This window comes from Pleuronectes platessa, chromosome 9 (assembly GCF_947347685.1).
Source record: "Pleuronectes platessa chromosome 9, fPlePla1.1, whole genome shotgun sequence".
NCBI classification, from domain to species: Eukaryota; Metazoa; Chordata; class Actinopteri; order Pleuronectiformes; family Pleuronectidae; genus Pleuronectes; species Pleuronectes platessa.
The window spans coordinates 4,106,786-4,131,289 of record NC_070634.1 but is presented as its reverse complement, the minus strand read 5'-3'; the positions used below and the strand labels follow the sequence as shown (position 1 = coordinate 4,131,289).

At 41.0% G+C, this 24,504-nt stretch overlaps 2 protein-coding genes across 2 annotated transcripts in view; one reads left to right on the top strand and one right to left on the bottom strand.

The window, feature by feature from the left end:
• tbl1xr1a (TBL1X/Y related 1a) overlaps window positions 1–10,493 on the top strand; it is a 39,840-nt gene extending 29,347 nt beyond the window's left edge. Inside the window, exons 4-16 of the mRNA XM_053430389.1 lie at window positions 1,933–2,078; window positions 2,165–2,390; window positions 3,088–3,220; window positions 3,575–3,716; window positions 4,388–4,451; window positions 4,827–4,924; window positions 5,037–5,097; window positions 5,184–5,305; window positions 5,553–5,627; window positions 6,089–6,216; window positions 6,775–6,940; window positions 7,059–7,160; window positions 7,275–10,493. Of these exons, the coding sequence (XP_053286364.1) occupies window positions 1,933–2,078; window positions 2,165–2,390; window positions 3,088–3,220; window positions 3,575–3,716; window positions 4,388–4,451; window positions 4,827–4,924; window positions 5,037–5,097; window positions 5,184–5,305; window positions 5,553–5,627; window positions 6,089–6,216; window positions 6,775–6,940; window positions 7,059–7,160; window positions 7,275–7,301 (1,490 nt within the window). The 3' untranslated portion in view covers window positions 7,302–10,493. The remainder of the gene's footprint in view (window positions 1–1,932; window positions 2,079–2,164; window positions 2,391–3,087; window positions 3,221–3,574; window positions 3,717–4,387; window positions 4,452–4,826; window positions 4,925–5,036; window positions 5,098–5,183; window positions 5,306–5,552; window positions 5,628–6,088; window positions 6,217–6,774; window positions 6,941–7,058; window positions 7,161–7,274) is intronic.
• Window positions 10,494–13,085: 2,592 nt separating this feature from the next.
• si:ch211-51h4.2 (uncharacterized) overlaps window positions 13,086–24,504 on the bottom strand; it is an 84,955-nt gene continuing 73,536 nt past the window's right edge. The window contains exons 13-18 of the mRNA XM_053431533.1: window positions 20,408–20,450; window positions 18,404–18,518; window positions 18,085–18,187; window positions 16,616–16,685; window positions 16,377–16,480; window positions 13,086–15,451 (exon numbers count right to left, since the gene is read on the bottom strand). Coding sequence (XP_053287508.1) covers window positions 15,241–15,451; window positions 16,377–16,480; window positions 16,616–16,685; window positions 18,085–18,187; window positions 18,404–18,518; window positions 20,408–20,450 — 646 coding nt within the window. The 3' untranslated portion in view covers window positions 13,086–15,240. The remainder of the gene's footprint in view (window positions 15,452–16,376; window positions 16,481–16,615; window positions 16,686–18,084; window positions 18,188–18,403; window positions 18,519–20,407; window positions 20,451–24,504) is intronic.

The window sequence follows — 24,504 nt, the reverse complement described above, 5'->3', positions numbered from 1 at the left end:
GTATCCTCCAGTCGTTTCACTCATCATATATTCATCCCTCTTATTCCTAATACAGCTGCTTTAGAAACTAACTGTGATTGCATCAGAACCCACTGGCCTGTGGTAACACATATTGATAATTCATTAGTGCCTCTCTCTCCTACAACCTGCCTTATAAACCTATTGTCTTTTGTTTTACTTCTCGTTTTAAATGTGGATGTCCCTTTGCAGCATCATGTTGAATGAGTATCAGTGATGTTGTTAATTAACTAACAGGTGTTTTGGTTCAATGTATTATACAGAGGTGTCTCTGTTGTTTAGCCTACCCTCACTGGTATACATTGGTGAACACAATATAAGAAAGACAACCTATTGTAGCTCAACAGGACAGCATCCTCCAAAGCGATCCTAGAGTTGAATCAAGAAGTGTTTATTCAAATATTTACAGTGAGTTTAGCATTTTTCATTGACTGACTGACTGCTGAGAGAAAATTTGGTCAATTCCACAAACACCAGAGAGCTGCCGGTTCGTTTGTTTGGCCAACTTGATCCTTGTGTATACATAACACATAGGTTTGGGTCAGCTTGTTGTATGAAATCCAGAATGTGGTGAAACAACAGTGTCAGTCCACAGTGTTACATACTGGTACGATATTAAACCATACAGTGGGATACAGTAATTATTCTCTCGTAGGTTTTAAATGGTCTGTATTCATATTGCACCATTACCCAAAGAACACTATAAAAGGCTTAACAAAGAACATACAAAGACTCACTCACAGAGGATACACTGGCGCAGAGACCGTGGAGCTGCCAAACAGAGCACTGACCTGAACATCAGGAGTAGATTCAGGGTCAATTAAAAAAGATGGTGGTGACATGAAACCTTTTCATTTGGACGAGTCTGATCATGGACACTTTAATAGTCTCAGGCCTCCTGCTCTCTGTGTGAGCAGCTCTGCAGCTGTGATGGACTATAACCTTTATCCAAATGTTGTGAGCTGTGTAAGTCCTCATATCAGGGCAGAGGAGACGGCTCGGCTGCCACTGCTTCACTGTTACATGTGTGGAACAATGTTACTGTAGTGTCTGTAACTTACCCTTCTGGTCCCTGATCTCATATGTATCACATTACATAAGATATTTGATAAGATGTAGATGGCATCTAAATAAACTAAATTCTGTCACAGTTTTAATTGTTAGTTCAAATATTAAAAGATCTATATTTGCTTTAAAGGGCTTGTTGTTATGATGTCAGGCCTGGGTTACGGCCCTGGCATGTTATCACGTCGTGCATTTTTTATAGAGGGAGGGAAACTCTGCCTTTAAAAACTGGGTCTGTGCTCAGTTGTGGTGAAAAGAATGAGCGACAGACTCTTAAATTCAACATAGAGCCTGTACTCACCATATGCAGTGAGTAGTTGGTCATGACCTTAAAGATTGTTTTACTTTTAAAACGAATCACTGTTGCTGGGTTAACCCCTGCCTCCCAAAACACTGTGGAGGTTTGGAAATGCTGTTGGTTTGAAAACTCCGGGGCTGCTTGCTTGAATGGGCAAAAACTGAGACATTTGGAAACGTTGACACATTCTCTTAGTGATTGGTGAATCAGTCATTATCAGTCATGACTCGGCCACCAGTGGTGAAGGCAGAATGTTGCCGGTAACAGTTCCCCCTCATCGTTGATCCAGGAAAATAAATCCCTTCTTTTATCATTGGACCAGTGCTGTTTCTCCTTAGTAGTATTAGCTGTAAGTATGCAGAGTAGATAATATGTCTCCTGTTTATACCGGAGTGCTTTCAGGTGTTTTAGTGTGGATGTGCATCAGTACTGTTGTGTAGCTCAAACAGGCGTGTGGACGGAGACCCTTTCAGCTTCAAAACACTCTTTTAAAATGAAACAGTGTTCTAAATGTACATCATTCTCATCTTCCCTCTTCATCTCTTCTCCAGGGTTCTCCCACTCTGCGTTCACATTTGGTATAGAGAGTCACATCAGCCAGTCCAACATCAATGGTGCTCTGGTTCCCCCTGCTGCCCTCATCAGCATCATCCAGAAGGGCCTGCAGTACGTCGAGGCAGAAGTCAGCATCAATGAGGTTGGACAATAGGCTAATAGAAACCCCTGCTTGCTTTCCTCTTCCCACGTCCCCGCCTCTGACTGGTTTCTTCTCCCATTCTCTAGGACGGAACGTTATTTGACGGACGGCCTATTGAGTCTCTGTCCCTAATCGACGCGGTGATGCCAGACGTCGTCCAGACGCGGCAACAGGCCTACAGGGACAAGATGGCCCAGCAGCAGGCCGCCGCTTCAGTGCCGGCGTCGGCGACCGGAGGCAGTATCGCTGGCAATGCCAAGAACGGAGAGAATACTGCCAACGGGGAGGAGAACGGAGCCCACGCCTTAGCAAGTGAGTCAAGGACTTACACTAACGCCCAATACATGTTTCTGCGTCAATGCTACCACGCACCCTACGCAGAGCCCTATGCCGTACCCTGACCAAAAATGTAATTACACGTCAAGACGACGCAGACCCCACTGGTCCGACCGACTCAATGCCATTTTTTGATTGAGTTGTAGCAACGAACAGGGACGACGTCTTTCTTTTCTTCGTTGCAGTTCTTTAAGAAAAAATGATTGCTCTTCAACATCTATCAGCTCCTACTCCAATATGATCCACTCGCCATTATTCTGAAGTAAACAGAGATGCCAAAGAAGTTGTAAATGAGCCGACCAGAAAACGGAAGACATTCAAAACCAGTATAGAAACTCTACTGCCACTGCCGTTTCTGTGGTGTAATTGCAGCACGACTCACACACCAACGCACAAGTATGAGTGCTCGGCCCCGTGTGTAGGCTACGTGCGTACCTGCAGTGTAGCTTCAACGCATGAATTTGCATTTGACAACAACGCTACTGGTTAGACATGAAATTAATGTAACCTGCCTTGACAAAGTAGAACCGTCAGTTAAAATTAGTTTGACTTTATTTCATCAAACTGCAACTTTCAGATTTCATTTATTTCTGTTTATTCTAGAGCTGTGAAGCGTTTACAGGAGGTCGATAGTGTCTGGATATTAATCTCACTCTTCTTATTCTGTGCTCAGACAACCACGCAGACCTGATGGAGGTGGATGGAGACGTGGAGATCCCTCAGAACAAGGCCATGGTCTTGAGGGGCCATGAGTCAGAGGTCTTTATCTGTGCCTGGAACCCAGTCAGCGACCTGCTGGCATCAGGGTGAGTCACCCTCCCCCGCCGACCTTTTCCGATCACCCTGGTCCTTCTGAATTATAAATAAAACAAGTGAACTTTCACTGTTTTGATGCAAATTCAGTCCTCAATTATTTGAAAAATAAGTAAGTGAGTGATCTATTGCTTATGTGATGTAACGATTGGCTGAAATTCCGTCGTCTAATCCTTTTCAAGCAAATGTAAATAGTTATTTAAAGCAGTGAACAGGTAACAAGGACAAATTGTTCACCGCTACAACTTGAAACAATACCTGTCATGGCAACAAATATGACAAGTCCACTGGGTTAATGTATGGGCGTTAGCTTAATGTTTCCGTGCTGGTCTCTCTGTCTGTCTCAGGTCTGGGGATTCGACAGCTCGTATCTGGAACCTGAGTGAGAACAGTACAAGCAGCTCTACACAGCTGGTCCTGAGACACTGCATACGAGAGGGAGGGCAGGACGTCCCTAGCAACAAAGACGTCACCTCGCTAGACTGGAATGTAAGGACACTGACACACATACATGATGTAACGTGACTCACCCGGCCTGGCTGTATTTGTTTAAAAATTCAAATACTCTTTTCTTGTACTTGTACTACGTCAAAGTCTTGACGTAGTACAAGAAATATTTCGGAACGTTTCTCTTTCATTCTGCTACACACTATAAAGTGTGGTTGTTTTTAATGGTTAGTTCTAATGGATGATTTCCACTGTTGATTAAAAGGCTATGACATTGGTTGAACATAGAAAACAATATAGATAAAATACACACACTGTACTTACAGTAACATACAGCATCTACAGTCCTTCATACACTGAAGGTAAATTACACCAAACGTTTCCATCCCAGAGGAACTCCCAGTGAGCACTGAACATAAGTTTTTAGATGAAATCAAACACTGGAGTATCACAGAGTGGAATTTTCCCTTCAGTTCAGCCAGTGGACTGTAAAGCTGAGCCAAGGGCAGAGGCAAACATTTCCTGGAAAGCTTCCATGCTGATGGAAAACACAGGCCTCTCTCTCATGATACCAGCTGAATCACAGCAAACCTTCTCTCAGCCTTTAGGAAAATACTGCAAGTGTGAGAGGCAACATCACTCTGGAGACATGTCCACATTATCTGTCTGACAATCACACACAATGCTTATCTCTGGCTCTTTCTCTCTGACAGAGCGAGGGCACGCTGTTAGCAACAGGCTCCTATGACGGATTTGCCAGAATATGGACGAAGGATGGTGAGAAGACACAAGTTTATTAAACATATCATAGAGTATTTGGGGGAGGGGCTTTCATTCACATCAATCTCTGTCTTGTTATTAAAAAATAATGAAAATGAATAAGCGCTGTGTTGAAGTATCCGCACCATGGTGTGGCAATGCTTGATGCTGTTATAAATGACTTAACCTGCACCACAGCATGCACACCACATGGCTCAGTTAATCTTTGAACAATGCTGCCACCTAGAGGCTGGTCTGTATATTATATAGAATCAGTCTGGGTTACAGTGTGTTGTTATCAGAGGAGTTGACACTTTTTGTGTTATTTAGACCCTTGTTGGCATTTTGTCGTAGTGGTTTCAAGTCACTTACAGTTTGTGTTTCATTCCACAGGTAACCTGGCCAGTACACTCGGCCAACACAAAGGTCCCATCTTTGCCCTTAAGTGGAATAAAAAAGGCAATTTTATCCTCAGTGCAGGAGTAGACAAGGTAAACAAGGAGCTGTTATTTAGATTAGCGCAGATGTCAACACATGAAGTAACAGCCTTTACCACTGTGCCGACATTGTCAACTCTAACTATACGTGTGTGTATCCTCCCAGACAACAATCATATGGGACGCTCATACAGGAGAAGCCAAACAACAATTCCCATTTCATTCAGGTACCAGAGCATCTGCACCACACATCCCACAAATTTTCCAGTTTTGTATGAGTGTTGTATGACTGTTTCCTTCTCCTCTCCCACAGCTCCAGCTCTAGACGTGGACTGGCAGAGCAACAACACGTTTGCCTCCTGCAGCACAGACATGTGCATCCATGTCTGTAAACTAGGACAGGACAGACCTATTAAAACATTCCAGGGACACACAGTAAGTGCTTCATTTGTGTGTGGCTGTGTGTCTATATGTGATCCCTCAATGTGTTATAACATAACACAGAGGAGAATACAACCTGCTGTTATTGTTTGAATGAATAGCTGGTCTAAACTGGTCTGGAGAAGGGTATATTTAGTAGCACCCTCATTTCAAATGGTATTGGCAGAAGGCTGGATGATGACAAACAAACAAAACACTTTATGCACCTACATCCCTTCATCCCTTTCCCCTCTTTCCTCAGAATGAAGTAAATGCAATCAAGTGGGATCCCACAGGGAACCTGCTGGCCTCCTGCTCAGATGACATGACGTTGAAGGTGAGCCGAGAACTAAACCTGGTGAAATGTTGGACATACCGTACCGTCATTATCACCATCCCTGCTGCCCTGGACCTGAAAGTGCTGGGCCTTGGCTAAAGTAATGAAAGTGTCTTGAGATTGGAGTGGCTCTCTATAGTTTCCTACAGGTGAAATGTTGTCACATTTCAAACCCTGAGTATGTAGAGTCAGATGAGATGATTAATAACGAGCTTTTGAATAACTAAATTATATAAATGTTCACCCTTTTCCATTTTCTCTGCTCTAAATTTGATAAGAACAAATGTTAAACCCAATGCTGTCTCGAAACAAACTGTTGGGCAGTTTGTTCTCCTCAAATATTTCCAGTGGTCAATATGTTTACCAGCCTGTGCAGCTGTATTTTCTATGTGTAATGCACCTGCAACTTGATGATTCATATACGTAAAGGTTGAAATTTGCTCTGTGGTTTGTGTTTTCAGATTTGGAGTATGAAGCAGGACGCATGTGTCCATGACCTGCAGGCCCACAGTAAAGAAATCTACACCATCAAATGGAGTCCCACAGGGCCAGGAACCAACAATCCCAGTGCTAACCTCATGCTAGCCAGGTGTGTAAATTTGTACGGTACTTAATTTATGGCAGTTTCAAGTGGTAGTCTTGAGCGTTATTCATTTAGCCTAAATGTGACTGGGACCTGGACTCTCCCTTTGTCTGAAAGAAAGAATGAAAAGATTTCATGACTTTCTCACGTCTTATGAGGATAATACTTTGAATTAGAATACATGCTCATGTGCTCTGTTTTATTTAATAAAATCCTCCTAATGACATCAAGCACATTCCTAATATTTTATTAGCATACATTAGAAACTGTCTGCTACATGGTGGATTGTTACCTACATGTCCCAGCAGACACTAGGAGGGAGGAAGGGTTCGTCCTGGAAAGGTCGCCAGTCTATCACAGAGCTGAACTTGTATCTGTCTTATAGATTCATATCAGCAGCTCTATGTCACAGTATATTAACTAAGTCTGTGTCTTCTTTTGTGCCTTTTTTCCACTTGAATACTGATGTGGTCATGTAATATCAACCCCTGACAGGCAATCAAACCTGTAGCCTGTTGTAGGTTTCTGCTCACTAAAACATTTCTTTGTCTCCTGTTTCCACAGTGCATCGTTTGACTCCACAGTTCGTCTTTGGGACGTGGAGAGAGGCATCTGTATCCATACGCTGACTAAACACCAGGAGCCTGTCTACAGTGTGGCTTTCAGCCCCGATGGTCGGCATCTGGCCAGTGGCTCTTTTGACAAATGCGTGCACATCTGGAATACACAGGTAGGGGGAGACATGTGAAGTGACCTCGACCACTCAAAACTCAGAGGAACCTTTAAATTCCCTTCTCATATAATATGTCATGACGTAAATACAATGTTTGTGTGTCTTGTGTCTGCAGACGGGCGCTTTAGTCCACAGTTACAGAGGGACGGGGGGAATCTTCGAGGTTTGCTGGAATGCAGCAGGGGACAAAGTCGGAGCCAGCGCATCAGACGGATCTGTAAGTACACAGGACTGTTTGGAATGATGCTGAGCTGCACATCGCCTTCACTTTAGCTTTTATAGTAATTGTTGCTTCCCATCAGTTCTTCAGACCTCTGCTCTTCTTCCTCAGGTGTGTGTACTAGACCTGCGGAAATAGTGCTGCTGTTTGTTGGAAGCCATGGACCGACCATGAATGTGTACATAGCCAAATGACTGTCCCTGCCTGCCCTGCGTACTGCTCACGCTTACGGCTATGGCCCCGCCCACCGACAGACAGGAAGCAGGAAACAGGAACAGGAAGCAAGCACCCGACACAGCAGGTCCAGATAGAGGGATCGACAGATGGACAGACAGAAGGATGGATGGATAAGCGCGCAGATGGAAGAGCCCCTCTCTATCTGTGCAGACTCTTACAGAGATGCAGAAGGGACACAGTGATTTAAAAAAAAAAAAAAAACTGAAAAAAAGTTACAGATCCGTATATGTACCAAATTTGGAAGCTATTTTGCTTTTTTTGATCTTAAACCATGCTCATTGTCATCAAAATGAAAAACAATGAAAAAAGTGTTGATCTTTGTTACTAGCTGGATCTCATTGTGCAGACATATCAACTTCTCCACCATAAAACAGGATGGCACTTAGTTTTGTTTTTTTCCGGATCTCTTGTTTAAATGTTTTTATATTTTTTATCTCCAGGGGAAGGGGAAGGGGCTGGTCAGGTCAGAGTTTTATTATGTGGAAAAGTACATACTCACAGACATGCGCACCAAACAGTTCTAATAAACCGTGTCCTCGTCATGATTTTGAACTGATGTGACAAACATAAAGGTTTTTTTTTTTCCAGTAGTGGTTTCTGCAGATGTCAGTGGGTCAGAATGCAGTAATTCATGTGAAGTCTCCTCCAGAGGACAAACTCTGGACTCTTCTCATACATTCACCTCTGGACACGTGACACTGATGATGAACATGTAGATGCTTTAAAAACAGCTCCTCTGTGCACTGTTGACCTGCTTTTACCCACAGTCCTCCTCCCTCAACGCCTCAGTCGAAGAGGTCACATGTTGGATTGGAGGAAAAAACTGAAATTGGCTGTTCCCTCCTCTTGTCTCAATATTCAACGTAGTTCTAAGTTTAAGGTATTGCAGCAGTATGTCAGGTTGCCATCTTGAATCAGTTCATCAATCGGAAGCATTCGTACCTTTCGGGAGAACCATACAAAGTTGCATGTATAACTGGTGTACTCTGGGTACCGCCCTGGACACAGCATTTATCAGACTTAAAGTGTTTTATCAAAACCCCACTCACTGGTGAGGTGACATAAATCATGTCAGCCGATTAATCCCATTACAAGCTCCTTTTTGCAGATATTAGATTCTCAGAGGTCGATGATCTATGTCATCTCAGTGAGTTCAACCACAGACGGCAGAGCCAAAGAAAAACCCACCACACGACTCACATCACAGACACAAGAGCTCCACTGCAGACAGGGCACTTAAGCTGTGTTCAAAACCAACGCCTGTTTATTGCTTCCTATGTGTCACAAAATAATTTTATTCTACATTGATGGAGGATTTTCTCTCTCTTTATTTAAAAGAGAGGTCTTTCAGTTCCCAGGTTAAGACTTTCACGTTCCAATTTTGTAAGGCTCTCAATCAAATAAAGCCTGCTTGTGCTCAGATCTCCTGCGCTCCAGCTTTAACTCTTATCCTCAATTTCATTTATTGCCGCGGAGGAAAAAAATTCAAGTGCTGAAAAAAAAAATCCAGGAGCAGACGTTTCACATTTGCACAGGAGCAGCATCAGCCTGAGGAGATGAGGCTGAAGCTGGAGCGCAGGCAATCTAAGCACAAGCGCTTAAACTGAAAGACCAGGCTCTTGAAGAAAGAAAAGAAGAATATATTTAAGACTTAGTGACGCACAATTGACATTTTTTGCACATTTTGTTGTGGGGTTGTTAGCAAAGTATTAAAGCTAATGTGGACACTACTGTCTTGTTCCATCGTGGGAATGTTTAAGTGAATATTTCAGAATTCAGATTCTCACCTGAAACGTCGGCGAGTAAATAGCAAACGGATCCGTTTTGGGCACAGCTTTCGTGTAGCTACTCTAAACTCATAGCAGCCACACCTGCCTGATGTCTGTTTAGTTTTCAATTAATAAGGGAAATTTCATCTCCAATAATTTCATTTCAAATGTGTTCTGACCAAAGTTTTGTCCTCAACATTCAAATTAGCCGGTTTGCAAAACATTTTCCACTAAGAGAAACGTCCTTGGCTTCACTCTGAACATTCAATTCAAACAGCGACGTAAATATAACTCCAGAGCAGCTCTGCCTCCCAGACTTGTGTAATCGAAGTTGTAATGTGCTTCTTTTTTTTTTTTTACCCTTTTAATAACCCAGCCATCCACATTTCTCTGGCATGGAGTGGAGGACGTCAGTGTGACGGCAACAGGCTGTTTTTACAGAGGAAGAGAAAGAGAGACATTCTTTGTTTGAACTTTCGACCATCATGAAAAGGTTCATAGCTTCAGTCTCAAACCTGTGTAAATGCAGCCATGAAGGATTGTATTTTTTTTTTCCTGTTGCTTTTTAACTGACAGGTCCCTGGCACAAGGTTGCTAATTCAGAATGGAGCCCAAAAGTAGATCAAATGTGAAAGCAATATGCAACTATTAAAAATGTTCTCTTTCATAACCAGTATGGTTCATAATGTGGGAGAGTAAGGACACTGCAGCTCTGCTATGCTGTTTAGAATCCAGCCAGAGCTTAACAAAGCAGACATTAGATATCTTAATAGTGTGTTCCATGACGTTAACAGTCCATAAAAACAGAAAACAAGCTGTAACCTCTGGTGTATTTAATCCATCTGCCCTCTATCGCCTTCATCATTGGTTTTTCACCAAAATCCTGCCCACGTTCTATTCTGAGGTTCTCCGCTGACTAAACATTTTATACTCTTTTAAAGACAAATTTAAAGTTACATTTTTGTAATTTCTTTGTAGATTTGAGAAAAAAATGTGAATTGCTGATTTATTGGCAGTGTTCAATTACCTGTTCTATAAATTTGAAAGACTTTTGTTGTGCTACGTGGATGCTATTGCAAATAGTAAAGGTTGACCGTGTAATGTAAGGCTTACTGAGCTGAGCTGTCATTCTGAAGGCAACTTCGCCTGGGAAGAGTTCCCCAGGAATCACCACTAAATTTGTCTATGTTTTAATAAAGAAATGTTTTTTTTCCTTTTGCTTGAATCTTTTTGGGAAGGCTTGTCCCAGGAAGTGACTCTCTCCTGAAGCTCCTCTTGGCTTACACACAAGACAAATTGAATAAAATTGTAATTTTTCAATCAAGCCAAGATTTATTTTTCTGTCCCCTCTCTTCTAATCGCTGAAATCAGAAGTCGAACAGATGATCTGTGGAGAAAGTTGCTCTGGAAGCAAATAATCTCGTTGGCTGCATATGGAGTTTTATTTATGTCTTAATTTGGGGTGTGAAGTGGGACGTCTTGAGACTATGAAAACATCTTCGCAGTTAATTGCATTTTATAGTGAAACTTAGTTAACACAATATACATTCATTTGAAAACCTCTTAGCGCAGTAGTTGTGTTAGTGTGGCTGCTATTTTCATAAGCATACATTAATAAACAACATTGGTGAGTTTTTCACCCTTGTCAACCTGGCATTGGATGATGCTTTATCTCCTAGGCACTTGACAGTAGGTTCTGGTCACTAAGGAAGTCGACAAATGCTTTTTATGTACATGCTGAATATCTTTTTCGAGGCTGTAAGAGTCCCATCACGCACGCATACACACACACACATACACACACACACACACTACCATACGTGGGCTCAACCTCGGTTGAGCCAGAGAAGCACTAAAACCCAGTTATCAGTCAGCAAACATTGGCCAAATAAGTCATTACCAAATACTGTCTTTTTAACTGGATCTTGTATCCGAGCATTACTGTTAAAGTTTAACAGTAAGTGGCTTCACTGAGGTTTGATTAAACCAATAACTGTGTCCAGAGCAGCGAAGCTTCTTACAAACATTTGTTCAACTACGCCTCAACATTTTCTCCTCCGTCCCCTGCAATTGGAGACTTCTAATAGACGGCGGTAACAGAGTTCATGTGTCAGAGTCCTGGGGACCATTAACATGTTCTCTCTCCCCTGTATATGAAGCACTTACGCCAGCGGCTGCTGAATCTAAAACTCATACAGGCTATCTCCTCTAATGTGCTGCCATCAGTAGGCCTGTCCCGCACAGTAACTCAGGGGGGAACAGAGCATCACAGCATCATGTCAGCCCGACAGCATCTCTCCCATGAGCCTTTGGTTTGGGTTTTGCCACTGCATCATATCGATCTGTAATCGTTTCAGTCAGATCAGTGAAACAAGTCCAGAATAAAAATATATTTTGATATTTAAAGAGTTTTGAGTTTTTATTTGTGTGTGTGTCAATGCTGTGTAGTGATGGTGCAGCAGTAACACCATAAAATGGTGTGCCTTTCGGCATTCAATAAATGTAGTTATCTAAATAAAATATAAAACATTAATATTCAAAATATTGATATTAAATCATAACTTTAGTTGGTTAAAGTTCCCTCGGGGCACCAACCTTCAAAGGAAGGGAAAAGATAGAAAATCTATTGATTAAGATCAGTCTCATTTAGTTCTGCTTCAATTAGAGATCTCAATATTTACTGTTAAAGATTATATAATGAACAGTGAAGGTTATGGAGTTCTTGACAGTGTAGAGGTTGGCAAAATTCACTTATGCAACATTAATGAAAGAACATTTGTAAAAGAAAAAACATTTATTATGAATATAATAAAGCATAAAAACACAAACGTACTAACTAAACAAAGATTTGTATGTTAGTGTATGTAAATCAGGGTGTTTTCAAGATGGTGGCTTAATTAAAGTTCACATCTTCCTTAGCATGCTTTCAAGATGGTCGCTGGCCACCCGAAAGTTAACAGCCCCCCTTTCTTCAGAAGTAGTTTTACGACATGTAGCGGGGGTCTGAGCTAATGAGGTGAGGAGATATGCGTGTGTAGATGTTAAATCAGAGAATGACAGAGACAGAGAGATATGCAAAGAAAGCCTGTGAAGAGCGTTATAAACTAACCTTACTTTCGAATAATTTATAACCAACATATCACAACACATATCAAACTTATAAACCTCACACAGAATCGAATAAACAGTCTTGCTTAGCTTAGTATAAGTATAAGCCCAGTTTAGTTACCAGTCATTGGAAAAGGGAGAAAGGAAGTTTTATTTCAGTTCGCAGTTCTGTGAAGTCTTCTGGTTGGTCGTAAGGTTTCTGCATTCCCGGTTCTGTTGAGCTGTGGGACTCAGTTGGTGGTTCGAAGTTCTTACCTGCAGGACATCAAATCACTGCTAGGAGTTTGGTAGAGCTTGATTTGAGAGGAGGTTTCCTTGATGAGGTGAGCTGGAAGCTGCATCTTTGCGCCCCAATCGTAGAAGGGAAGAGATGATGTGCTGGAGCAGCCAGGCTCCCCCTCGGCGATGCAGGAGAAGAGAGCTGGCCGCCTGTCTCCTTGGTAGGATTGTAGAAGAGAGAGTAGAAGGGGGAGACCTGGCCTTATATTGTCCCGGGGACCTCACAGGTCATGGGGCCAGAGTGACCAGTTGGAGTTGACTTTTTGGCTTTTTCACATCTGTGTGTGAAGTTGTCCGGAACAAAAGGACCTGCTGCATCCTGGGAGACTGAGTTCGGGAGGTTTTCTCAAGAACAAAGACCATGCTTGTAGGCCGAAGAGGAGGCCTGTGGTTCCACAAAAACCATGTCCCAACAGAAATAAGAATACTCATATCACCAGCAAGTTTTATTCAGGTCAAAATCAATTTATTTGAATGAATTGAATAAACAGATAGAATGTTGATTCACAGAGCTTGAAGCTTCCTCGTGTTGATGTCGACATGCGGGTGCACTCTGTGGTGCGCAGCAGAAAACAAAGTGATCAGAAAGAGACATGCTTCTTTCTCTCTGTGTTTTAAAGCAGGGATTTTCAAAGTGGGTGAAAAGGGATGATGTATTATTTCAAATCTACAAAGGAAGTTGGAGCCATTTGGATTTTCACTCCTAACTGAACACTGATTGCAAATGAACACTGGCTCCACTCCGGCAGCGAGCCATGACTGCTGAGTCACAGGTACTTGTGAATATCAATAAAGGATTTTTCCTGTAATTTATTTGATCCCATTGCAGATGAGACACAATGTTGTGGAAATCAGAACAGAACAGTAGCGTCTGCCAGAGACGTTTCACACCTTTGGGCTGGAGACTGGAACTGGGAACATTTACCAGTGCCATGATTGAGCATTTTGGAGTAAAGAGAAACATAATTATACACTTGATTATATCACTTTATAAGCAATTTCATTTTCTAATTTTTATGTCAAGACACATTTGTGTGTTGGGAGGAGAAATCCAGAGAGATCATGACTTAATCAAAACTTCCTGAATTTAGGAACATGCATTTGAACTTGTCTAAATCTAAAGGGAACCTAGTGTTTCCCCGTGAATACTGATGAGGCGTGGAGAATAATAAGGCTCCCCCCGTTCAAAGGGTCATTATGTGAATGTAAAAATGTTGAGAAGTTTGGAAAACTGCACTTGAAAACTAACTGTTAAGGTTTTTGGTGACGAATTATAGTAAAGAAACTATTCGAGTCATTAATAATTTCCCCAAAACATTATTAGCTATAAAAGTCACTGATTTCATGATGACAGAGCTTAAAGAAGTGAAGTTAAAAATAGAATAATTAATTAAATAAATAATAACAATTTTAATAGGTGGCATTTTGAATACTCTTTATAGTACATCGATAGTGGCTCAGTTTACAGCATAATATATAGTCGCAAGTATTTCAGTAAAATGTTTGTATATATGTGTCGATAAACAGTTATATATACAGTAATAAAAGATCAGGGACCAGATGTATAAAACACTCTGTAAACACAGAGACTGAAATATGTGCATTGTGTCAGATTTATAAAGCATGGTTGTGTTTTTAAACTGCATGTTCACTACTTCATTACCTGTTTGTATATTAAGTTCTTGTGTCTGCTCGACCTGTCGTTCAAACAAACATAAAGACACAAAAGCTTGGACAGCAACAGTATTGTGGTCTATTATTTAGATATCTGTATTATATATTCATATGAATTTGCTACTGTAGCCTTGCAGTTTTGAGAGAGTAAGTATTGTTTTTACAAATGAAAAATTGATAGTCCGACTAGAAGTTGTATTGTGAATAAATTCAAACTAAAAAAGGGCGATGACCTCCTCATCACTGATGTTTGGTGATGTACGTATGGATTGCGTAATTTTCACATGGTGTGGGTGACCAAGTCTACTCTTATCATGTAAATGTCACCTGTCTCCTTCAGTAGGTTATATTGGCACAATCCCCCCCCGGCCACACTGTACCTGCACTGGAGGCAGAGTAGTAAACAAAACAAGGCTCAACTTTATGTAAATATCCTGGGACAGACTGCGAGCGACAACTAGGGCAGGAGCCAATCACAATCATTTTCATTCCTACTGCATTTTGAAGTACAGATATTGTTCTACATTGAGCTGAATGCATTTTCAAACTGTGTATATATGTCTGAGTATTATAAACCGTTTCCATGTAAACTTGGACTACTGTTTAGTATTGTCCCCTGGTTGGTGGACCTATTTTTGGTCATTGTTCTGTTTTTGTTACACAGACCTGGCAACCCTGGTGAGAGGGAGGCAGAGAGAGACTCGTTAACATCATTGATATTTACTCGGACAATATTTGCTTGGATCCTGTAAACACCTACAGGTCTGGTCTCATGGAAAAAGCTACTGAAGAAACAGAGACTTGAGCGCCCCCTACTGCTGCACTGTAAGATTGTTAGGTGATCATGGGAAGATGCGTCGCAAAAACACACAAGCCTAAATTCAAACTTTTAGGATAACATCAAGAACTTGATAAATGTGAATACAAGAGAAAAAAAAAAGCTCTTGCTAAGCGTCTTTTTGGCAACTTCAACCCGTCGTGGTCCATATCTTGTTTCTTGAATCATTGGATCAGAGCAGCGCAGAGACATTGACTGCTGGGATGCTCACGCTCAGATTCTGGTAATGTGCTTCCTGACCGGGGCTGTAGAAATGCAGGTAATGAGCCACGTCTGCCAGCGTCTGCAGGACGTCGTAGGTCACAGCAAACAGGAAGTAGGTGGGGAGCAGCCAAGTGAGGCTGAAGATGCAGTCGCCCACAGGAAGAGGGACTGCGAGGTGTCTGATGGGACAAGCAAGGAGAGGGAGGGAGATTTCATTTCTAATCGGCCCTCATTAACATTTTGTTATTAATAATTAATACAGAGAGAAACATTTGAACTGCAAGAACAGTTTTTTACAATGCTTTAAAACCAGATTATACGAGTAATCTAAGGCTGAATTTGGGGAAATTTTGTAAGCAGTGATTCTCAGGATATTTATTTTTGTATTATTTAATTTAATACAATTTAATGAAATGATAGAGTGGAGGAAAACTGTGTGTTTAAGCTTCAAGTCAGAACTTACAATTTACTTTTAATTTGTCTTTGGAAACTCAGGTCCATTATTTTCTGATTATTGTCCTGAAAATAATCTGGTGCTTTTCAATGGGAATTCACTTTCAGGAGCACCACAGTTTAAACACATACATATTCCTCTAGTATTGATTATTGGTAACTTGATTCAGCAAACATGTTTAATGTTATTTTTTTGTATCCTGTTCAGATCAGAATAAGTATCCACTGTTCCTGAAAATGATCACAGAATTAACATTCCTAAAACCTTTTTAAGGATTTTTCACACCTGTGAAACAAGTGTTAAAAGTTTTTTAAATGTATTATTTGAGTCCACAGTTAACTGTGATGAGAATTGGTTTTGAATCACCAAAATACTGTTTATTCAGACAAACAACAAACAATTCCATAATTCTAAAATCCAAGTTATAATGAGACTAAAGTTTATAAAATAAATAAATAAGGTTGACCTCATCATGACATGGGAGTCTGTGTGTTGCAGCGAATGTTGACAGAAAGTATATGGATGACGAGAGCAGACGAGCACAAGTAACAGTACTAGCCAGAGAAGAATCTACAAATACTAATCAGCTGCAAACTAGCTTCACTTTTAATTACACATATAAATATATATAAATCAAAAATCAAACTCACTGGAATCTGTCCTCTCTGGATTCTCTCAGCATGATGAAGACAAACAGTCCCACTTCAGTGTTGAGAGAGAACGACACAACTTTGTCCAACATGACAATAAAACCCTAACAAAGATCGGAGACACAGATGAGTGGGAGTCTTTCAGCCGAGGCCTTTGTGTTTTCTGTGTGTGTGTGTGTGTGTGTGTGTGTGTGTGTGTGTGTGTGTGTGTGTGTGTGTGTGTGTGTGTGTGTGTTTACCCTGGGATCAAACACTGACACGATAAAGATGGCAAGAAATGCGAGCAGGGACATGAATCCTTTGGCCAAGCTGGAAGAAGAAACAAGAGCATATCATCAGCTTTATAAATCAACGTTAAATAAATTACACATCCCACAAGTTCCTCCGCTTTTTCATTCGTTGCGTAGAGACAGGAAAAATACAGCCGAATAAATACTATACCAGGCGTTAACAACCTGGGAAATTGGCTTTAAGGTAAAAATCAAGGAGTAAAACAATTTAAGTTTTGTGCCTAAGTAATGAGAAACACTCATTAGTTTAATAATGTGTTTGTGATTCTTTTAACCCAAATTACAACAAAACTCTGACAAAACATTTCTGAAATAATGTTAGATCTTAGACACCAGCAATGACTGTCTACTGTTAAAATGGTGATTATGGAAGTCTTGGAGTAGTTCTTAGCACAAACTTTTAGATTTGTATGCATCAACTTTTTCTGGGCCATTTAATGAGCTGGTCAGACTGAAGGTAAAGATACAGAAGCAATGTCACGAACCAGGTTTTATCAGGTAAAGTTTCACAATTAAGTCTGGACTTCCTCTAGAGTTTTCTTTTCACATATGTACAACACACAGCAGGAGATTCTCTAGGTTTGACATGTTCACAACAACAGAAACATCTCTGGAGCATTTAAGCAACTGGGTAGATCATGCAGGAGGCAGGAATGAAAGTGTAAATTCTGTTGCCAAGATCTCATGTTTTAGTATGCATTACATCCCACAGCGTCACACCGTATCACCCAAAACTCTCTAGTTGTTCAAAGATAATTTTGCCACTTTTTTTGCGATTGAACATCTTGAAATCACTGGAACCTATTTCCCTATTTTTTAACTTTCATAAAGAAATAATAAATAACTACTTATTGAAATGTTTAAAAGTCAGCGCTCTCACTCATCTGTGAACGTGATTTGTGGCTGAGTCACATCAGGCAGATTTTCATTGGCAATTGGTGTTGAAGACAACAACTCCCCTGATTCTGTGCTGCTTCATCTCATCCTCAAACTTGGTCCACTGTTATTTGTTTTGATCACAGACTGTATATAAAGAGTTTTGATTGAGAGACCCCTAGTGGTCGAAGCTACATATTGCACATTTAAATGCGACAGGAGAGCTGCTGTGTAGCTCTGACCAAATCTGAGCTGTCCAGAATAACACTTCACATCTCTAAGAGAGTGTTCACTTACTGCCACAATGATGACACATGTAATAGACAAAATGGCAGGTTGACTTAAAACCATACCCGTTGGATCGTGGATGTCACTTCTTACTCAGAGGTTTCCTCTTGTAGCCGTGTTAGCAATGGTGTCAATTCTGATGTAGGTAATGGGGAATACCCAGCCAGTATAGACCCATTATATCCATACCCATTATAAGGCTCCACTGAATGAAACACTTTGGGTTCACTCCTGCGCCCACTGCCACTCCTCACCTTCTTGCCGAGCAGATGTGGTGTTTGTTTGGCAGATTTCTCTCCCAGGCTTTAGACAGCCACTCCAGCCTTTTGGTCCACATGGAGCTCACCAGACCATCAACTGAAACAAACACTACCAGTCAGGTCAAACACTTGGAGAATCATCCAATTAAGTGAAATTGAATACTAGTACTCTTTACCACTGGTCTTATCATTTTCTGTTTCTGGAGTCTAATTTCTAGCAAAGGAAAAGTGACACATACTGTTTTCTTTTACTGTTAATTGTACCTACATGTAATCAGAACAACTGAATGAATCCAAACAGCAGTAAACTTACTGGTGTGTTTCATGGCAGATCCCATCACCAGGAAGGACACAGTGACACTGATGGCTATAAACACCTGTATCAGCTCAGCCACCCAGGAGTAAGCCCTGTAACGTTCATTAATAATCTGCAATGGTTGGTGGAGGGTGATGGACGATGGCGGATGTTAAAAATGAGGACACACAGAAGAAGGAAGCCATGTTTTTTTATACTTAGGCACAAACATCTTTAAACTGTTTCAGGTTTTAAGATGACTGTACGATCAGGAAAGGACTCTTTTTACATGATATTATGCATTTTAACTGCATGTTGCTGCTGTGATAACCACTGTGCAATCTCTAATACTAATGAGTTGGTCAGTCGGATCTGGGCAGCCGCTATAACTAATTGCTAGAAGCTCTGTTTCATGTGTAATTTAATCCCAACACACTCTGATTGCATTTCGCTTGAGTTGAGCTCACCACAAAACAATTATCTGGCTCATAACTTATACACCACACAATGACTTAAAAAAGCAGAGTATAATGCATACTGTTTTTATTATAGCTGCTACATGGAGTCTAGGCCTCCTATGACTAGTAAGTGTCAGTATGGGTTTCATGTAGCAGTTGTAACTGTCAAATCACAACACAACTTAACAGCATTTGCATTAATCCTTGTGTTTCTCATGGGACATGGGGAATGGTCCGTCTATAGCATCTTGATGTCTCAAAGTGCTTAACAGTTCACACGGTCCATCTCACTATACTTCTGCTACATCATGTTCCACATCAGGACTGCACCAAGAACTGAGGCGCTCTCTCAACTCTCTGTCCGCAAAATTAACTTATTCACCTGAATGTAATGTTTCCATCTCTGCCGATCCCGAGCCAGAGCCGATTAAAACCCCTACTACTGCAGGATCATTTGACCCCGGAGTGAATGCTGATGTCAGAAGGTTTTAGAGCAGTGGTTCTCAACAGGTATGGCTTAGAGAACGCCATCACCCCTTATGACAAGCCGTGACCCAAATGGACGAACATCTTCAACTTCTCAAATGTATTTGATAAAAAGATGGTGCAATTTGAACCTGAGATAGTACAAAATATCACACTATGCAAACACAAACATTTTTTTCAGGATAAAGCAAAACGACCAGCAGATGGCGATGCTAGAGAGGGAAATATTCCCTTCTACACTCAATTAGCAGCATTTTAATTAAAAACCAAAAAGTGCATCTTAAGGACACAAGGTAAAACAACATACATAACAATTCAGCAACTTCAGCCTTTTTTAACAGACTCAACGATGCTTTCATGCACAAACTTGAAATAAAAAAGTCCAACTACTGAGAAGCAGTTTCAAAAAGACAAAAATTATCTATTTTTAGCTGAGAATACTCACTCACTGAATCTATGACAACCAACAAAAATTATCCTATTCACATAGCTGCATAAAAAAATCCCCTTCAAAATAAAAGCACACAGGATTTTTTTTCTTACAAGGCCTGCGACCCACTGAAAACGGGTCTGCGACCCACTTTTGGGTCGCAACCTACTAATTGAGAGTCAAGCACGCAATAGACGTAGCTGGTTGCAATTAGCACGGAATGGTATAATCTGCAAGTCATGGAGTTCTAAATGCAAATAAAAAGTCCAAAGTCCAAAGGTAGATTGGAGTCTGGATATACACACTTCAAAACTGAGAAGATCGCCTACTATAACCTTTACCGCTATACTGTGTGCCCAAAGAGAAACAAAACACTGGTACACCCTTTGCACTGTCATTCAGGTGATAGGAAGTCTGTGATTTCTTGCTCTTGGCGACATCCCCCCCTCGACGGACTTCTTGACTCTGGGAGAAAATCACTAGTATTCATATGAGGTCAAGGTGTGTCTGACAGAGGTTAAAATGCCTACCTGACTGAAAAGGGCTTGAGCCGACAGCCATTATGTAGATTCTGAGTGCTTTGGATTGCACAAGTGTCTTCTGTTGTATAACTCATAAAAACACACAAAAAGCCGTATGGACTCTCACCTTTGTCAGTGGGATGGTTGCAATCTCTCCTGCTTTCTCAGACCTGAGGGGTAAACAAACACACATGTGACTTAGAAGATCCTTCAGAGCTGTTAAGGTGGTCATTGAGCAAAGCTAATAGTTAATCAACCAGAACCTGATGAAGGAATTGGCATCAAATCGATTATGCATGTTATTATTGATAAAACATTTTTTTTGTTAAATAAAACTAAATTTAAGCGACGACTTGGAAAATCACAGCAGCAATTGGCTGTCTTGAAATCATGAGAATCTTGACTGAGTGCCTGCGTTTACACCTGGTATTAACATGTGGCCCCACACGCGTCTTGTGATCGGATCTCAGATCGGTTCTCACCTCCCTGCTCGTGTCAGCACAAGCGAGCAAAAGAGAGGTACAGAGATGAGTCAGGAGAGTCTGAATCTTGTGTAGCTATATATCATTGTTGATAGTTTAGTGATGGTTAAAAAAAAAAAAAAGATCAATAGAGAAAAAATACATTGATTCGAAGAGAACTACACCAGGTCAGAGGACGTCAGCTGATCAGGAGGTCCTTCATATGTCAATCAATCGATCAAATTTTATTTGTATAGCTCATATTCACAAATCCCAATATGTCTCATAGGGCTTAACAAGGTGTGACATCCTCTGCCTTTAACCCTCCACAAGAGTAAAGAAAAACTAATACAAAAACAGAGCCTTGTGCGTGTTTGTGGGGTGTCAGTAGGTTTTATATAATGCTATACTACCTCCAATAAAGTGCAAGACTCATCTTAAGGATAATTAAAGCAAACAGGATGCACATGTCCACAATATGGAGTATGGGCAACAGTTCTATCGCTAAGCTCTAGTTTGGTTTCAGTCTAAACTCTCCTCTCTGTGCCTTTACATTTATTACAGGGATCCTGCCCACTGCATGAATTAATCTTCATTAAGACTCATTGAAATTGAGCCTGGTAGCTGGCCAGCTCCCAGCCTGCAGAGGGATCTCCTGCAGAGATACAAGATTCTACAGTGTGGGGCGGAATATTGTCCTAATATTAAATGAGGCACAAATGGTCGTAAAACAAATGGGAGGCTGGGGCTAAACCTATGAATCAGTGTTTCCATTTTAAACTCTAATTTGGGCCATTTGTCTGCTGCTGCTGTAATGTGCTGCAGGTCTCATTAGTTGTTTTCTCTGCTTTCCTTTGCAGCCAAACTAATGCAAGCAAGCCCTTCACTGTAATAGCAAGTGGAAGGAGGAGGAGGTAGCCAATGTGTGTCCTCGATGAACGCGGTGGTAACACAGTTTAATTGCTCACACGATAGGGCTGTGAAAAATATCATGATAATATTATGAAGGTCAACCAGTCGCTACTAAACTCCAAGAACTGCTAGCTAGACTGTAGAGTTTGGTTTATAGATATTCTTGATCCCTGGAGGTCATATCTTCCACTTAACAGCAACATTTTGGGCTGTGAAAAAGTCTGGAAAACAGGTTTGTGTTATTTAGATTGAGTTATACTTATACATAAATATATGCAATAAATAAATATTAATTTATTTAATCAAATCACTCTCAAGTGACTTGATTTATTCACACTTACTCAGCATGATCAAAAATACTTCTTTCAAACCCAATAAATTGAACGTTACAAGACTTTAATATGTAATTGAAATACAGAAGTCAGTGCACGTTAATATGTTTGGGGGTTGTAGCTTTGATGAGAGGGAGTGGGATGTATCGGTTGCACTTTTTCAGTGTAGCCTGCTCTTGCTAGCTTTTCCAGGATTACCAACCCAAACTTTAAGAAGTAAAGCCAAAATGATTTTAATGCAGCACAGTAAAAATGCAGTTTTTATAATTTCGAACCATAAAACATCCAAAATAATAAAAACACTAAACGGTAAAATACTTTATGTTTGCTTTACGAGGATATGTGTGAGGCGGCTGATTCTGGACACTAGGCCATTCTGCTTAGATAAAAAGCTCAAGGCCTTGGAAGCCTCTGACTTTATTTCTGCTTGCACCCTCCTTGCCCTCAATCTGATCCTGATCTCTATCTGTAGTTTCTCCCTTTCAGCCACTGAGTCACTCTTTGCACACGATGAAGCTCCGCCTCCTGGTGCTTCCTCTGCTGCTCCTTCGTCAGATTACACAGTGTACAGTGCCTTGCATAAGTATTCACCCCCCTTGGACTTTTTCCCATTATGTACTGTTACTAACTGGAATTCAAATAGACTTAAATAAACTTTTTCCCGTTTGATCAACAAAACATGCATAGTACTTTGGAGGTGCAAAATAAATTTTATTGTGACACAAACAATAATGAGAACAAAAAAGTTGACATCTGTTGGGTGCATAAGTATTCACCCCCCTGTGTCAATACTTGGTAGAACCCCCTTTCGCTGCAATTACAGCTGCAAGTCTTTTGGGGTATGTCTCTACCAGCTTTGCACATCTAGAGATGGAAAGGTTTGTCCATTCTTCTTGGCAAAAAAGATGAAGCTCAGTCAGATTGGATGGAGACCGTCTGTGAACCGCAATCTTCAAGTCTTGCCTTAGATTCTCTATTGGATTGAGGTCTGGGCTTTGACTGGGCCATTTTAAGACATTAACATTCTTTAATCCAAACCATTCCTTTGTAGCTCTGGCTGTATGTTTAGGGTCATTGTCCTGCTGGAAGATGAACCTCCGCCCCAGTCTCAAGTCTTTTGCAGACTGCATCAGATTTTCTTCAAGGATTTCCCTGTATTTGGCTCCATCCATCTTTCCCTCTATTCTGACCAGTTTCCCTGTACCTGCTGAAGAGAAGCATCCCCACAGCATGACGCTACCACCACCATGTTTCACTGTTGGGATGGTGTGCTCAGGGTGATGGGCAGTGTTGGGTTTTCGCCACACATAGCGTTTTGCATTGAGGCCAAAAAGTTCAATTTTGGTCTCATCTGACCAGAGCACCTTCTTCCACATGTTTGCTGTGTCTCCCACATGGCTTCTGGCAAACTCCAAACGGGATTTTTTATGGATCCCTTTCAACAATGGCTTTCTTCTTGCCAGTCTTCCATAAAGGCCAGATTTGTGGAGTAGACGACTAATAGTTGTCCTGTGGACAGATTCTCCCACCTCAGCTGTGGATCTCTGCAACTCCTCCAGAGTAACCATGGGCCTCCTGGTTGCTTCTCTGATTAATTTTCTCCTTGTCCGACTCTTCAGTTTGGGTGGACGGCCTCCTCTTGGTAGGTTTGCGGTTGTGCCATATTCTTTCCATTTTCTTATGATGGATTTTATGGTGCTCAGAGAGATGTTCAAAGCTCTGGATATTTTTTTATAACCTAACCCTGCTTCATATTTCTCCACAACTTTATCCCTGACCTGTTTGGTGAGCTCCTTGGTCTTCATGATGCTGTTTGTTCAGTAATGATCTCCAACAAACTCTGAGTCCGTCACAGAACAGGTGTATTTATACTGAGATTAAATTGCAGACAGGTGGACCCTATTTACTAATTATGTGACTTGCAAATGTGACTTGTGAATGCAATTGGTCGCACCAGATCTTTGTTAGGGGTTTCACAGTAAAGGGGGTGAATACATATGCACTCAACACTTTTCAGATTTTTATTTGTAAATAATTGTGAAATCCATGTAATATTTCCCCCCACTTCCAAATGATGCACTATTTTGTGTTGGTCCATTACATAAACTCACGATGAAATAAATTTTAATCTGTGGTTATACCATGACAAATGTAGAAAAGTCCAAAGGGGGTGAATACTTATGCAAGGCACTGTATCTGGGCCTTTTAATGGAAACCTTCCCCTCATCAATGATGCTTCTTGTAGTTCAGGTTCAGTTGCTTCTGTTTTTGTTTAATCAGAGACTTTTGCTCTCTTTCTCCACAACAGCACCTGTCTTGGATGTCTCAGAGTTCCTGTAGCTCTCTTTGAGCCGGTGAGCATCCTGGTCTCATCCTGGTCAGAATCAAAGCTGAGCCCAGTCGTAGGTTTCTCCCTCAGCTACTGCAGGGAATTACAAGATTTATGTGTTTTCTTGGAGAAAAGGTGATCGGCAAAGAGAAATGTGTACTGTTAACAATGGTAATTTTAACAAATGGAT